At 44.6% G+C, this 16,020-nt stretch overlaps 1 protein-coding gene across 8 annotated transcripts in view; it reads right to left on the bottom strand.

Moving 5' to 3' along the window:
* The window catches only part of TSPAN4 (tetraspanin 4), a 712,007-nt gene that overhangs the window by 109,145 nt on the left and 586,842 nt on the right, over positions 1 to 16,020 (bottom strand). For all 8 annotated transcript variants that reach the window (XM_054025356.1, XM_054025357.1, XM_054025359.1 and 5 more), the window contains one exon: positions 1,161 to 1,352. In XM_054025356.1, coding sequence (XP_053881331.1) covers positions 1,161 to 1,352 — 192 coding nt within the window. The remainder of the gene's footprint in view (positions 1 to 1,160; positions 1,353 to 16,020) is intronic.

Below are 16,020 nucleotides of genomic sequence, written 5' to 3'. Positions count from 1 at the left end.
GGCGCTCGGGGGAGGCGCTGTGGGGGGGGTGTGGCGCGGCACAGCGCTCGGCGGGGGCTTGGGGGGGCGGCACTTTTTTTTGCTGCTTGGGACAGCAAAAAAGTTAGAGCCGGCCCTGTATACACTAAAGAAGGGGATCTTACAGAACTAAAAATATTCTTACAGAATAATTTGTGTCCCCCTCATTTCTGGTCACTTTCACACAACTCACCCCACATTTGGGCCCTGGCAGGCTGAGGTGTGTGGTGGGGAACAACTTCAGCTCACACACAGACTTTGTAATGCAGCAGGGGAATCAGTTTACTAGGCCTAGTCCCAGCTTCACCCCACCCTGGGACACTGGATTCAATCCAGTTGTGGGGTGGGAAACCATCTATATTTAAGGCTGGATAAACAGCATGGCCATAATGCCATGACCTCACTCATCCTCCCTTAGCCTCATGCTACACAAAATATTCACCCAATATTAACTGTAACTGGCACCAATTGTAAACCAAAGCAGTGGCATCAAATCAGGTTTCAGTAAAACACAAGCAAGATCTATGGCCTCAGTTAAATCTGGACTGTCCACATCTTATTAACCCTTAAACTCTCATTTAACAGCCTAACTCTTAGGCTGGGATCTTTGCTTGCCAACATCCCAACCTTTTAAGAGTTAACTACTGGCAAAACCAACGGTGGCATCAAGATTACACATCTCAATTCCAGTTTAGGTCAAACTCATAATTTCTCCCAGCACTCCCCTCGTCAGTGATCCCCACCTCAGGCCCTCATATCACCAGCCCCACTACAGTAGCTATTGAAGGGATGTAGCTGCTAAAGCTGGATGAATAAGGACAAGGAATTCAAGGGCATGCTGCAAAAGCTATCTAGGTAAATCCCTCAACCCCCAAGAAGCACACAAATGCACCACCACCATCGCTAACCCCTCCCTTCTTGTGAGCGTCTCATCTTTGACAGAAGTGTTAATAGAAGCAGGCTTGCTCAGGAATGACCTGGGAGATCAGAGAATGACTGAACCATGACTCATGCCTCGTCCCGGCTCAGAACTGACCAGCCTGCTTCTTAAATACCGTACATCACTCTAACATGCATTGCAGTGACACCAGCATCAGGAAACAATGGACACCATTGCTGACCGCGCGTGTCTTCATACTCACACTCAGCAGGAGGCCCTTGTTTTCTTTGATGGCACCTATACAGCCGACAAAGCCGATGATCATGACGAAAGTCCCTGTGACAATCAGCAGGTTGGCAGCCGACAGGGATGGGAAAGAAGAGGAGAGGGTAGCAAAGTTCCCTTGGGTAACAGCCAGCCAGATGCCAACTCCAAGGATCCCGCAGCCTCCCAGCTGGGAAAACAAAGAGAAACAAAGAAACTCTGTCAGAGCATCCATTATTCGTATTATTTTTTCATCTATATCACAGTAGTATCTAGAGGCCCCATTGTACTAGGCCCTGTGTACACACGTACACACACACATGCGCTCACACGCACACACAGAGTAAGAGATCATTCCTACCCTAAACTGCTTTCAGACTAAATACACAAGACAGACAAAGGGTGGAGGAAAGAATCATTATTATCCCCATTTTACTGATGGGGAAACTCAGGCACCGAGACATGATGTGACCTGACCAAGACCATGATGTGTCTGTGGCAGAGTCAGAACCCAGATCTCCTGAGTCCCAGACCAGTGTCTTAACCACAAGGGCAACCTCCTCCTCTCTCCTTCTCTGAGGGAAAAGCAGGCACTCTGGGAGGCAAGGGTGAAACTCTCATAATTTCTGGTCTGGTTGTGGGCCAGGTACTATTTAGGTAGCTCAGAGAACTGCACATAAAGCAGTGTGTGCTACACCCCCTCTGCCTCTCACCCATGACACACAATCTCCCACTCCTGGCATGCCCCCTACATCAAGGCTTGCAAGAGGGACTGCAAAGTGCTCCTTGCGGCTGTCCTAGGCAGTGCCTGTGCTAGGAAAATTCTCCATAGCCAATTAAGGGGGGAGGGTTACCGCATACAGGGGCTATAGTGGGAGAGAGGATCCCTTCCCTAGTATTGCAAATAGTGACACTGATCACCCGTATTGTGGCCTAGTTACTTTGATAATTCAATCCTCAGCAGAGAACTTGAAGACTCCTTGGGCTGGTCTAGAACAGGCCCAAGTGGAAAGCAATAGTACACGGTTCCCAGATACGTAAAAAGTGGAAAGGCTGCACTAAGGTGTGGCCAGGCTCAATCACAAAAACAACATCTATGGTGGCTATATTCACTGGTACTTTTTAAAAAATGAGTTCATTTATCAGCCTGCTGTTTATAATTGTGAGAAAGCCCACAGAATTGTAACAATTCAAGTAAAGCTGTGAAATTAAATAGACTTAAACAAAGGGGATTTCATTTGATAACAGTCCCACAGCAGAGCATCACTTAGGTTTCTTTCATTCTCTCTCTTTAAAATAAAACTCAATAAAAAAATCTGTTATAATTGCACTTTATTATCTAAAATCAAAGGCTGGGAAAGAAACCATATTCACATAGTAATAAGTCACATGTGTCATTCTCTTTCAGATGCATATCAATTAAATGTCTGCATAAAGTGGGTGAACGTAAGGCAAATCATGAACCAGAAAAGGGAGGAGAAAGAGCTAGCTACAAACTCAGGCAGTAGATCTCAGAAATGAAATAGAAGAAATCCAAGGAAACTGCAAAGTAATCTCTCAGTTTGAATAACTCTAATCAGTTATTTAGGGCTGGATTGTGCATCTGCGCTGGCCCCATCCCCCCCGAGGGCCAGTGCAGAGCCACACAGCTCAAGGCAAGGCTGAGGGAAGATGCACAGACTGCACCATCTTTTAGTATGTTTTAGCTGGTTCCCACAGTTGCTCTCAACATCTTTGGCAGAGTGGTAAAGGGCTGGGACAATACCTCACACCAGCCCCACGAGATCAGCAGATAGGCTTCCAAGGAAGGTCGGGGAGTCCCCATCATAGGAAGCTTTTAAAAACAAGTTGGACAAACATCTGTGAGGGATGGTCTAGGTTAACTTGGTCCTGCCACAGCGCAAGGGGCTGGACTTAATGACTTCTCAAGGTCCCTTCCAGCCCTACATTTGTATGATTCTATCTCCTGCCACACATCCTCCACAAGAGCCAGGGACAGTTCAGGCCATATGATTCCCACACTTATATACAATATATGTACACAATAACCAATCCATGCATCATGCAGTCATTGCCAAGATTTCCAAGGAGGTGTAGTTTGACCAAACAATTTGTTTAGGTGTTCATGCTTCAGGTACCATCCCACCCCTTAGTCATTGTTTAGTGTGCTTCAAGGAGGATGCAAATAACAGCAATGAAAATAAGCAAAGGAAACAACAGCTTAAAAAAAATCTCTTAAGCATAAAGGTCTATTAGACTGGAATAGCATCTACAGAGAATTCCAAGGCTGGAATCAGTTAAAATTAGACTGGTCAAAACAACTGAAATACACTCTCAGGACCTTCCTGCTCTAGCAGGGAAGATAGAGAAAAAACTAAGGAATATGTTCACCTCTCTCCAATTTCTATGATTCTATGCCTCAGAATCAGCCTCTGAGCACGGGACACAACAAGGCTACACAACTGTCTCAATTAGGTAGTAACGAGTGCAGATCCCCAGGAGCACCAGAGGCATCCATTTGCAATCCATTTAGCTATTATCTTTAATACAGTGCTTATGAAATTCCAAGGCACCAATAAAATGCAGCATATGTCATCCCCGTATCATAGCACTTATCATTGTTATTTTGTTGCCTTGACTGATAGTGAATGTATATGACTGTACTTTGTAATCTGCATGAAGTGCGTCTCACTAGCAAGCATTATTATTCATGCGGCAGCCGAAAGATTTGATTGCAACAACCGTTCCAGCATCACCTGTTAAATTCTTTGCCATATGAGGAGCATAAAGGATATAAAGTCCTTCAAACACCATTGCCCCTAGGATCCTAGATTTCCCCAAAGACACCTCTAGCATCAGACTTTTAGTTATGAGTACATTGATCCTGCTCTCAAAAATCACCCCACACCAATGCATCTTCAAACAGAAGCACTTGTACATGCAAATGCTGGGGTTTGCGGGTGTATCCATTTAGTCCAGAGCTGAAAACTTAAGGCCAATTTGTCAGCCGGTGTAGATCACCATAGCTCCATTAACTTCAATAGAGCTACACCAATTTATACCAGCTGACGATCAGTACCAGAGTCTTTAGACTTCTAAAAGGAAAAGTTGATTGACCAAAGCTGGAAGTCTGGAGACAATCGCACCAGCATTCCAGTGTCTTGGGAATGACTCTTTCAGCAATAGGCCCAATTAACTCACTCTGACTCACACCAGGGGATTTCACAAAGCCCTTCTCATGGGAAATGACAACCATGCCCAATCCTTCTTACTGTAGTTACGTTCATTCCTCCCACATTCCAAACCGTTCTCTGCTTCGAGTGCCCCACATCAAAACCAGTACATGACAAGCTCTGTCCTGAGAGGCAGGGACTCCTTTTAGAGCAGGGGTCTCCAACTCAAATGACCATGAGGGCCGCATGAGGACTAGTACATTAGCCCAAGGGCCGCATTACTGACACCTCCCACCCCCACCCCCGCCCCCACTCCACCCCTTCCATGAGGCCCCACCCCTGACCCGCCTCTTCCCACCCCTTCCCTGCCCCCATTCCAACCCCTTCCCCGAAATCCCCACCCCAACTCTGCCCCCTCCCTGCCCCCAGGGGGTGTAGGAGAGGTGTGCGGTGTGGCAGGGGCTCAGGGCAGGGAGTTGTAGTGTGGGGTGCAGGAGGGGTGAGGGGTACTGCAGGGGGTCAGGGTGCGGGGTGAGGCGGGGACTCAGGGCAGGGGGTATGGGTGCCACATGGGGCTCAGGGGGGGCTTCAGGGTGCAGGAGGGGGTCAGGGTGCAGGAGGGGTGCGGCATGGGGCTCAGGGCAGTGGGTTAGGATGCAGGAGGGGTGCGGGGTGAGGCGGGAGTTCAGGGCAGGGGGTAGGGGTGCAGCATGGGGCTCAGGACAGTGGGTTGGGATGCAGGAGGGGTTGGAGTGAGGCAGGGTGTTCAGGGCAGGGGGTTGGGGTGCAGGAGGGGTGTGGGGTGAGGCAGGGGGTTCAGGGCAGGAGGTCAGGGTGCAGCAGGGGGCTCAGGGCAGGGGGTTCGGCTGCAGGAGGGGTTCGGGGGCAGGATCTGGCCCAGCGCCTACCGGGGGGCAGGGCAGGCTCCCTGACTGCCTGCCTGCCTGTCTGTCTGTCTGTCTGTCTGCCCTGCCCCGCGCGGCTCTGGGAAGAGGCTGGAATGTGGGGAAGGGGGGCGGAGGAGCTGTGTGTTGATGCTGCTTCAGGCAGCGCCTCCAGCAGCTCCCATTGGCCGCGGTTCCCCATTCCCGGCCAATGGGAGCTGCTGGGGGCGCTGCCTCAAGCAACAGCAACACACAGCCCCTCTGCCCACCCCCCTCTCTACGTTCTAGCCTCTTCCCGGAGCGACGTGGGGCAGGGCAGGCAGGGAGCCTGCCCTGCCCCCGGTGCACGTCCGGCCAGAGTCGCTGTAGGTAAACACTGGGGGAGGGCGGGGTGGCTGCGAGGGGTTTGCGGGCCACGGATAACCCCACGGGCCGTGTCTTTGAGACCCCTGTTTTAGAGCTAAGCAATGCAGCTTTTTAAGGCCCTGATTCCACAAAGCACTTAAGCACACTCCCTATTCATCAAAGCACGTAGGCATATGCTTAATTTTAAGCATATGTTTATGTCCCCTTGACTTCAGCAGCACTTAAGCATTTGCTTACGCACTTTCCTGAATAGTAGCCTAATGGTCTGATCCAAAGCCCACTGATGTCAATGGGAGTCTTCCAGTGGGCTTTGAGTCTGGCCACAACTGACCAAATGGACCGTTGCTGAGCAACTTGAGATACACTGGCCCTTACCATTCTCTGAGTACAAGCTGCTACCTCTGCCATCCTGAGTCTGTGGATTTGAGAGACCTTGTTTATTTACATTATAGACTTTGGAGCAAAGAGAGACTAACGTAAAAGTTTTGTTGCAGTTGATTCCCTGCTGCCTGCCTGTCTGTTTTGATTTCTACTTGACATCTGAGGAGCTGCAATTTATGGATAATTTTACTCCGTTATTTATGCTGTTCTTTTCCTCCTTGTTTGTGCCAAACACTTGGAGGAAGAGTGATGAGATGATAGCTCTTGACAGCTTTCAGGACTTGCTGTGATGTGAAATAAAACAAAAACAAAACCACTAACGGGGCTGCTTTTGATAGCTTTCCTGTGTTCAAGAAAGGTCCAAAATTGTCGTGGTTAAAGGAGCCACTAATCACTGAAACAAAAGAGCGGCAGAAAGACTGTGGCAGTGGTGTGATATATTGGCAAATAAATACAAGCCCTTACTGAGTTCATGTGGCAGGTGAGAGACAGGACCTGCTTATCAAAGATGATGCCATATGCCAGATTTCTGATTATGGCTTCACTCATTCTCCTCTGAATTAAAAATCTGATAACATTTTGTCCAATTATTTCTGATGTACCACTCCTTTGCCAATGGCACCCCAAAAATTAATCTCAAAACTAGATCTGAAACTGATCACAGCTCATCTTAGCAAGGTTTCGTTTCCATAATTATATACTTTATCCTTCTGTATCACATTTCCTTCAAAAACCTGACAGTACTCAGAGGAGAAAGATAATTTTGTGGTTAAAGCACTGCACTGGGACCCAGGAGATTTGGATTCAATTCTTGGCTCTACCACACACTTCCTGTTGTGAATCTTAGACAAGTTATTTGATCTCTCTGTGCTGTAGTTTGCCAACTAAATTGGGGATGACAATCCTTCCGTTATCCATGTTGTCTATTTTTGTAGAAGATTGACAGCTGTTCAGAGCAGACTGTTTCTTACTACGGATATACACAGTGATGAGTGCAACTAGGCTTTGATCTTGGCTGGACTTTCTCGGCACTACTATAATACACATAATAAAGCATTTCACAAAGTTTAGCTAACCCCCACACACCCCAAGTGGGATAGAGATTATTACTACCTAGTTATTATCCCCATGGGTAAACTTTGACAGAGAGAGGTTAAGTGATATAACCATGGTCCAAGGGTCAGTAGCAGACCTAGGAAGGAAATGTAGGGGCTTGAATCTACTCTCACTTACCCCAAGAGAAAATCCAGAGAAACTCCACTGAACACAATTTCACCAGTGTAAATCTGGCTGTGTATGTGATCAGTCTACAGTCCTAGGAGTCCTGATTCTCACGTCCTGTGCTCAAATGGCTTGACAACACCTTCTTCCAATAGTCCCAGCCATGATATCTCAGCCATGCTTGGACCAGGAATGCATAATTACTAACTTCATCCAGGTGGCAGGCACCACTCTTCAGTGTGCCTTACTCACCAGATCTCAGCTGAGAGACAGGGTACCATATTATGCCCCACTGTATTTAACAATGCCTTGCATGAGAGAACACACTGTGGTCTCTTCACTGTGTGTTGCTAAGCTAATAATGGAATTTAACTCCTTGTGTGCCTACTGCCCACAGCACACAATAGGTCCTTGGAAGCAGCATACATATTAGGACTAGATGAACAGTAAGAATCTAGCCTAGTTCAGGAGCTATAGGGCTTGCAATGCCTGTAGAGAGACACCTATGTTTTAATACAAAATAGGCCCATTGTTAAAAAAAAATGGCTAATGCTGCTGGGAGACTCCCCATGTCATGTGCACATATCGAACTGTGGGCCCAGTTCACCAATCCAACCCACGTACATTAGGTACCAATTATGCTGAAATCAGTGGAGTTCTAAGGAAGCGAATTGAGCCTGCGAAAAAGGAGAATTAGGCCCCGCGTGTTTGTGCAGCAAGTCTTGCATGCTGTGCAAACTGCAAGAACAAAGAGAAAATGATTCAAGTGTTCTCCTTTTGTGCATAAGCAAAAATAGAAGAAAGAGCTCAATAGCTGTGTCTGTACCAGGCTCCTTCCTCTGAGTTGGCTCCAACTGCACTCATTCCTTGGCCTCTTTGAAGGGGACCAGAGGTATATGATATTCATCAGTTGCAGAAGGAGCAAAGACTGAAAAAAATCAGTAAGAAGCCCCTTTTCTTGACACCCTCCTCCCCCGCTTTCCTTTTCCTCTTAAAATAGCAGTGAGCAGTTTCTTGCCTGGAGCTTTAGAATATGCCCAGCCAACACCCCTCTCTTGCACAATCAGAAACTAGAAGCATCTACGTTAAGTTTACATGACATTAAAAGGACCACCTCATCCCAACTGAGAGACTCCCCACTCTCAGCTCAGGAACATCCACAGCAGGACATCCAGAAGGCAAATAGACTCAGCTTCTGTCAGGAGCAAATTCCAGAGTGAAGCGCCCTCCACTGAACATGCCCAGCACTCAGCCCTCAATTATGTAAGCCTAGGGACTCTCAGGTCAAGCTGTCCAGCAGGTTCAACTACCTGGCTCAAATGCTGGGAGAAAAGTGCTCCCTGAAATAATCAGCACCAAAACTAATCACAATGAATACTCTGAACTGCACCTAGAAACAAACTGGCAGCTAGAGCACCCGCTAGTGAGCAGGAGTCCTGTGTTCCCTGCAAGATGCACTGCTAAGTAAGGGCTGGATTGAAATCTTGGAATCCAGCCTGAGGAAGGAACCACACTTCCCCAGGAGCAGAGCCCAGCATATTGTGACTCAGAGTCGCAGTCCCTTTCCTGCTTCCTCCATGCTCCTGGGGGAGGGAAGTCATTTCTGTCAGCCCTTTTGCAGGCACAGGTTGCTCCCCCTCTGCGCCAGCTCTGATGCATGGAATGTTGCATTGCATGGGGGTGGAACCAAATCTCTACCCGCATCCTGGCCATAGCCACCCACTCCATGCCAACCTGCACAAGAGAGAAAGCAACAGCTTGGTGGCAACTGCTCTCCCTTCTGCATAGGTTTCAGTGATATGGGTAGACATGCAACAGAATAAGGGGGATCTTTATGTCCCTTCCTCCCCTGCATAGGCATGCAGCAGGGCTGTAATGAGCCCTAAGTAGGCAGGTGCATTCAGTACCACTTGAAGTTTCCAAATGGTCTTCAAGTTTAGTTCCAAGTACTGTGCATGGTTTATTCTGGTGGTGACAAAGGCATGGACAGTTATAGCAAGGTTCAAAACTGAAGGTAACATCCCACTAACCAAGCAAAGATGAAGTATCTCTCTCTCTCTGACACACAAACACACACACACATACAGACACACACTTTGGGTGGAAAAATGGCCTGTAGAATTAGATCTTTAGAATAATTCTAATGGGTTAGAAAATAAATTATTCAGACTTCAGAGCATACATTTAAAATTGATCCTACAGCACTGTAAACAAAGTAATCTCAAGCAACCCCAGATACATGCATGCAACTGGAGGAATTAATTCTGCCGCTACAGCTACTCGCTTACAATATAGTGGGAGAAATTGCCTCATTGTTCATCATAATGGCCCTGGTGTCCCTAAGTGATTTTTTATTGGTTTTATTGCATAGAAAATGCATCTAATCAAGGATTTTCATGTTGTATCTGATTAGGCTCAACACACCCTATCTCATCGTTTAGACAGACATTCTTTTGCATTTAAAAAAAATCAACTGATATTGGTCATACAGTACACTCAGATTATTTGGTTTTGCAGTAAAACTAATTTACATATTCAGATATTATTATTATTTCTGTTTATAAACTAACAGGCAAATCATGTTAGGCTCTTAGAATCACACTGGCTATAAAGTAATTTCCTATATGCATATGCTATCACCTCTTTAACTACAAAGAAGAATAAAAGTATACAATGGAACAGTACTATCATAGTATTAACATTGTTAGTAATAGTTATTGGCCTTAATAATGTAAGGCATACCTAAGCTATTGTTCCCTTTATTCCTCCAACAGCTCTGGTTTGTCACAGACATATTCAAAAGAAATGAAAACCCTTCGTTATAAAACAGCTTCCTCCACTATGCTGATCACAACTTGTTATAGAAGTACATGTGGGGGACCTGCTAGTGGTTCATCCAGATGAGATGACACTTTAGAGGTTATCTATTATGGAGGAGTAAGGGTTTGGGAGGGGGGCACACACAACTGACTAGCTCTTCCTTTGGGAAATGGGGTTCAAATCAGCAATTATTCACAAGTGGAATATGTCGGGTGGACTCAGTCAGATAGCCTTGTGGACATTTGTCCGTCCCACAAAAATCACTGGAGTGTGGCACTTGTTTGTTCAGTGTGGATCTAGAACTGAAATAGCCTCAGTGTCAATATGGCATGAATGGGATGCTTTCGCAGAACTGCTGGGGAAGGTGACAACACATACAGGCCTCCATACCTACATGCAGCTAATGCTATGTCTCTTTTACTTTCCAGGCTCTGAAATTCACCAAATGTTACGGAAAAGAGGGGGAGGACAGTCATCTGGTTAAGGGTCTGAATTGAGACTTAGGAGATCTGGGTTCAATTCCCTGCTCTTCCACAGAATGACTGTGGAAAAATTACTTAATCTCTCAGTGCCTTGACTCACCATCTATAAAATAAGCATAATAATCCTTTCTCCCACCTCTTGTTTAATTAGATTGGAAGGGCAAGGCAGGGACTGGTTTTTACTGTGTGTATTTACGGTACCTAACACAATGGGACCCTGATTGTCTCTGGGGCTTTTAGCAATAATAATAAGTAAATAAATAAATAAATAACAATGAAATACATCAAATTAGAAAAAGATTCTGAAAATATTTTGCTTAGTGGGGACACGATCCTTTCCTTCATCCCCTGAGTTTGAGCCCTTATCTCTTTTGCAGAGTTCAACAGATCTAGCAACTATTTCCTGGCTACATCAAAATTCATTTAAAACATCCATACTAGAGCAAAATTCTCCATGGATTGTTCTATTCAGCTACTGCCTTGAATAGGGAGTTATGGGGAACTTCATTGCCTGGGAAGGAGCTCAGGGAGGGATTGTCTCTCAAACCGGCACAATACCTGTCTTCACTCCCTGATATTCAGACAATTCCATCCTATGCTATTCAGGTTCTTAGACCATGCCCATCACTAGGTCATCTGAACGCCTTCCAGTGATACTGTCCTTTAGTGCAGGCTCTACCCATTCTTGTGCTCTACAGACCAGAAGCCTTGCTCCCTCCTCCTCCCAATGAAGTCTCTTTCATGCTCTTGAGGGTGAATGGAGCTAGCAGTCCCTTGCGCTTCCCAGGTTTAGATACTCCAGTTCCTCTGGCCCTTGTGTAAGGTTCCTTTCTTCCTTTTCCTCTCATTCTGGAGATCTCTACGAGGGCTAGGGACAATCTTGGTCTAAAGAGTTGGCTGTAATGAGACTGACTTGGTTTGGAAAGATCACTACAACAGAAAAGTTAAAGGTATCAATTGCCCTGCTCACACAGAGCAGAGGAGCCATTTTGAGGAGAAGGCTTAAATAGATATCCTACGGGAAAATAAAAGCCTGAGTATTTCAGACATAACTTATTATGCGGTGACAAACTAATGGGAAACGGGGCACTCTAGGAGGAGACATATTTGCTGTAAACTGAATGAAGCACACATTATTTGTTTTATAATACCTGGGACTAAAGAGACTGAGTTTTTCTCTTACCTGCATCGGGTAACTACTTAGTAATGCCAGCATGTTTGGAGGGAGCCTCTGAAGGATTTGTAGCCACTAGAAGACAACTCTTCAAGATCTCCAACATTATGTGACTTAGCATATCTAAATGACGAAGGTAAGCCACGGAGATAAACACAATGGGCCAGATTTTTAGCTGGTGTAAACTGGTGTCACTCCATTGAGTTGAGCATTCACTAGCCTGAAATACTAAACTTGCCATCTTCTCCCATTTCACAGACAAATGATAATACAAGCCCCACCCTCCTTCCTTCCCCACCACCAGTTTGAATGTGAACTTTCTAGTGCAATTTTAATTTCTTGCTTCATTTGTCTAGCACCAGCCTATTCTCAGGGGTGGGGGGCTGCAGACATGCAATTAGTTAAACCGCTCCTAATCCTGCTTCTCGCCTAGCTGTAATTCAGCTCTGACTTGCACCTGGGAGAATGCTACTCTTCTTAAATCAAACAACAGAAATCCCCAATGTAATTAGCTACTAATCAAAATCTCTCTCTTTCTTGCTCAGACCCATTAGGCATATAAACCATATTTCCTTACAGATGGGCACAGGAATTCAATGGAGGTTTGTCTTACTCCAGAATTACTAGTGGTGAGGGAGTCCTCTACTGGCCTGACACGCAGACGATTTGTTACAATTTCTGCACTTTTGATCTGTGACAATTGTAAGCACATGCTAGATGAGGTGCCTACAAGAAATGGATTCCAGTTTCATCACTTATTCTGAGAGTCACTCTCTGAACTAGAAACAATACGTGCACCAAATGCGTTCTGCACTCGAGTCATGATACACTGAACAGATCAAAGGAATTTTAACTGTGAGCCTTCTAAACACACAATTCTTCCTCCTTTCTACTGCTGTCTCCTCTGCTTCAACCCCTTGGGTGAGCGTTTCAGAACTGCTTAAGGGAGCTGGATGCATGGGGCAGATCCTCAGTGGATGTGAATTGTCATAGCTCCATTGCGCCTGAAAATCTGCCCCACAATTCCTATGAAAATCAATGGGAAGTGGCTATCCAAATCCTCTAGGCAGTTATGAAGATATCTGCTCTTATTTTAAAGTACTGGGCAGCCTTTCTAGAGTGACATTAATGCTCATGTGAACAGGAATGCTTCAGGAGGGCTGGTGGAGCACAGGGAATGAAAGTCCTACCCTTTCCACAATAAAATCTACCACGTTTGTAAATGAAAATGAGTCTGGTAGTCTCAATATAATTCCTGGTGAACATCTATCTAGAGCAGTGGTTTTCAACCAGTGGTCCATATACTATGTTTTAGATTTTCAAAGGGGTCTGCACCCCCATTCAAAAAATGTTAGGGGTCTGCAAATGAAAAAAATTTTGAAAACCATTGGTCTAGAGGCACAACACAGCATCAGTGTCTCTAGTGTATTTCAGCCCAGGATTGCAACAATAGGATGCACCACTTGAGCTGTGGGGGGAAATTTTGCAGTGTGCAAGGCTGCTCTAAAGAGGACTGTAACCTGGGCAATCCATTCCTCACTAAATTCACTTTAGTTTGTACTTCCATTGCTTCTAAAACACACACTGACTCAGCTCAGAACAAAAGTGCCAACTCCACCCAGCATGGAGAGGATAACTCCGTGTCAATAATGGATCACAATGAGGATACGCCTCTACTATTAGGTTCAGGGCTTCATTTTAAAAACAAAATATATTTCTTGCTGGATTTTTTTTTTATGTTGGTATTTTATTTTGCTTGGTTGTCATTTTATTTTGCTGTTGTCTTCTTGCACTGAGATTCCTGCAACCCCTAGGTAAGGACTTTCAGATGGATAGGACTGAGTTAGGCACAGAGCATTACAACTGCCACTCCTTGCAGTTCTGCAGATGATAAACAGAGCACAGGGATTAAAAATTAAAAGCTCTATGAAACTAAATCTTTGGCCTGCCATCCCGCTTCCTTTCCATCTGGTTGAAAAATGAATTTATAACAACAAAAAGCTACAATTTGCAATGCTGATAAAACTCCGAGCTTGAAACATAGGACATTATTTACATAAGCACCAGATACATTCCTTCAAAAGTTACTGGTTTAGATCCTCAGCTGGGAGAAATCAGTGTGGCTCCAATGAAATCACTGCACTAGTTTACATCAACTGAGGATCTGGCCCATGGGGTTGTCTTAAATGTCAATACCTTGAATGGCAGGGTAATGTGCTGCTTTCCCTGTTTCTGAAATGAATCTCCTGCCCAGCAGTGCAATCTGGTGCTATCCATTGTGCTAAGCATTAATTGAAAGGGAAGTTCAGTGTGTCATTATCCATGGTCTTGAAATCTATCCTGCATAGTAGTGCAATGTGTCTTATTCCAGGGTTCTGGAGTGGAGGGGCTTGTTTGTTCGTTGTTTAACTGGAGTTTACTGCAGAGTGTGCCAACTACTGATGCCTGTGATCCTGAACTGTATCCAGTCTGTCACAACAATATCCTGCTCTCTGCCTCCTTGATCCTCAGTGCCCTTTCTGGCAGCGTAATCTGTTGTCACCTGGTCCAAGCAATGCATCTCTGCAATTTATATTATTTTATCTCCTTTGAATCAAACGTAGCCTATAAGATAGGCTTTCTTTTAGGAGCTTTGGAATTTGCCAGGCTAATACACTGTGCTAAGCATTTTCTTGTCAGTCCTAAAAATTCTATGAATAATTCAGCAGGCCACTAAAAGGGCCTTTGTTTTGATGGTATCAATAACAGCCATATTTAAAATTACATTTTTCTAGTTTCCACTGGTAAAGTAACGTCCTCTCCAGAAATTCATTATTCTTCTTATACCAAATTAACCTTTCAAGTTGCACTCCTATGTAATCAAAAAAATATATTTGAGTACAAATAGTGACATCAAAATAAAGGAAAGGAAATTAGAATGCTGTGTTTATATTCCCATTGGGAAAGTGTACCAGAGGTTATTAGGATGATCTCTGATGTTGTATTAGTAGCATTCTTCTAAGGTAGGTTCATTCCTCTAAGATATATTTACCATGTCAATTGCAGTTGCAAGCAGAACAAAACTACAATATCTGTAACTTAATCATATCCAATCCAAAAATGTATGTGGTGTTCCTTGTACAAAAACGTATTGAAGCTGTCTTGGTTGGGGCTCAGAGACCCCAATTCAGCAGAGCAATTAATCACATGCTTAAGTCCATCCTTATTCAGCAAAGCATTTCATCATGTTAAGTACCATTGACTTTAATTAGTAATTTCTGTAGTATGCTTAATTGCACCATACTGCAAAGCATATCAATGACTGAGGATGCAAAAATGCAGAAAGGTAACAGATGAAGATGGCCTACAATGGCAGTGTTACACATGAAAGATTAAAAAATTATCTCAGAGTGGTTTGAAATTGATACTTATCAATGCCACAAGTATCTAATTTGGAAATTTGCCTAAACTTTAATTCACATGGAGGTATGATAAGTAAAGCACTGAGTTAATAACAACTTAACTGAAAATGCAAAGCAAATGCATGTATTTGAGTGAGTGAGATTGCAGAATGAGTAAGAGTTGAGAAAAAGATTATACATCTGCTTCAGGTTCTAGTTTTAACTGACGCAAAATTGAAAATGTTAAAGCTTATTCATCTGCTCTTCAAATGTCATTTCCAAATCCACCTGGGATGATCATAATGAAGTCAGTATAGTTGGAAAGAGAGAGATGTGTACAAGCTCTGAAATCTGAATCCAACAGACAAAGTGAATCCTGTTTTGAAAAGGCAAACAGAAAAGGAAGGATATAGGTTGTGGTCTGGAGTTCCTATATTCTGAAAAGTGATCTCAAGAGGGTCTCAAACACAGTCTTGAAAATAATACAAAACAGTGTGATGACACCACTGCAAATGTTGGCAAGGCCACATCTGGTCATCTGTGTCCAGTTCTGGTCAGTAACTTTAAAAAAGCCATAGCAAGGGAGATTGAAAAGAGAAATGAAAACTATGGGATTTAAGGTCTGAGATGGATTTACACATAATGCAAAAAGCATGATGCTTGCAAAGGAGATGAACTAGAGGGGACTTACTTACAGGATCCTGCAGTATGCCGAAAGGAAGAATGGTCCAGTGATTGGGGCACCAGTCTGAGAGTCAAAAGACCCAGGTTCAAATCCCTATTCTGCTACAGACTTCTTAGGCTACGTTTACACTACGAGCTAGGGGTTTGATTCCCAGCTTGCATACGCATACTAGTCTGAGTGTAAAGAGTAGTGTAGCCACGGCAGCAGTGGCACGGTTTAGCAGTACATACCCACCTGAACACTTTAGGTACCTACTTGGCTTCGCTAAGCTAGGCCTGTGCTACTGTGGCTA

Source organism: Malaclemys terrapin, chromosome 4 (genome assembly GCF_027887155.1).
Source record: "Malaclemys terrapin pileata isolate rMalTer1 chromosome 4, rMalTer1.hap1, whole genome shotgun sequence".
Classification (NCBI taxonomy): Eukaryota; Metazoa; Chordata; order Testudines; family Emydidae; genus Malaclemys; species Malaclemys terrapin.
This window is presented reverse-complemented; position numbering and strand designations above follow the sequence as displayed.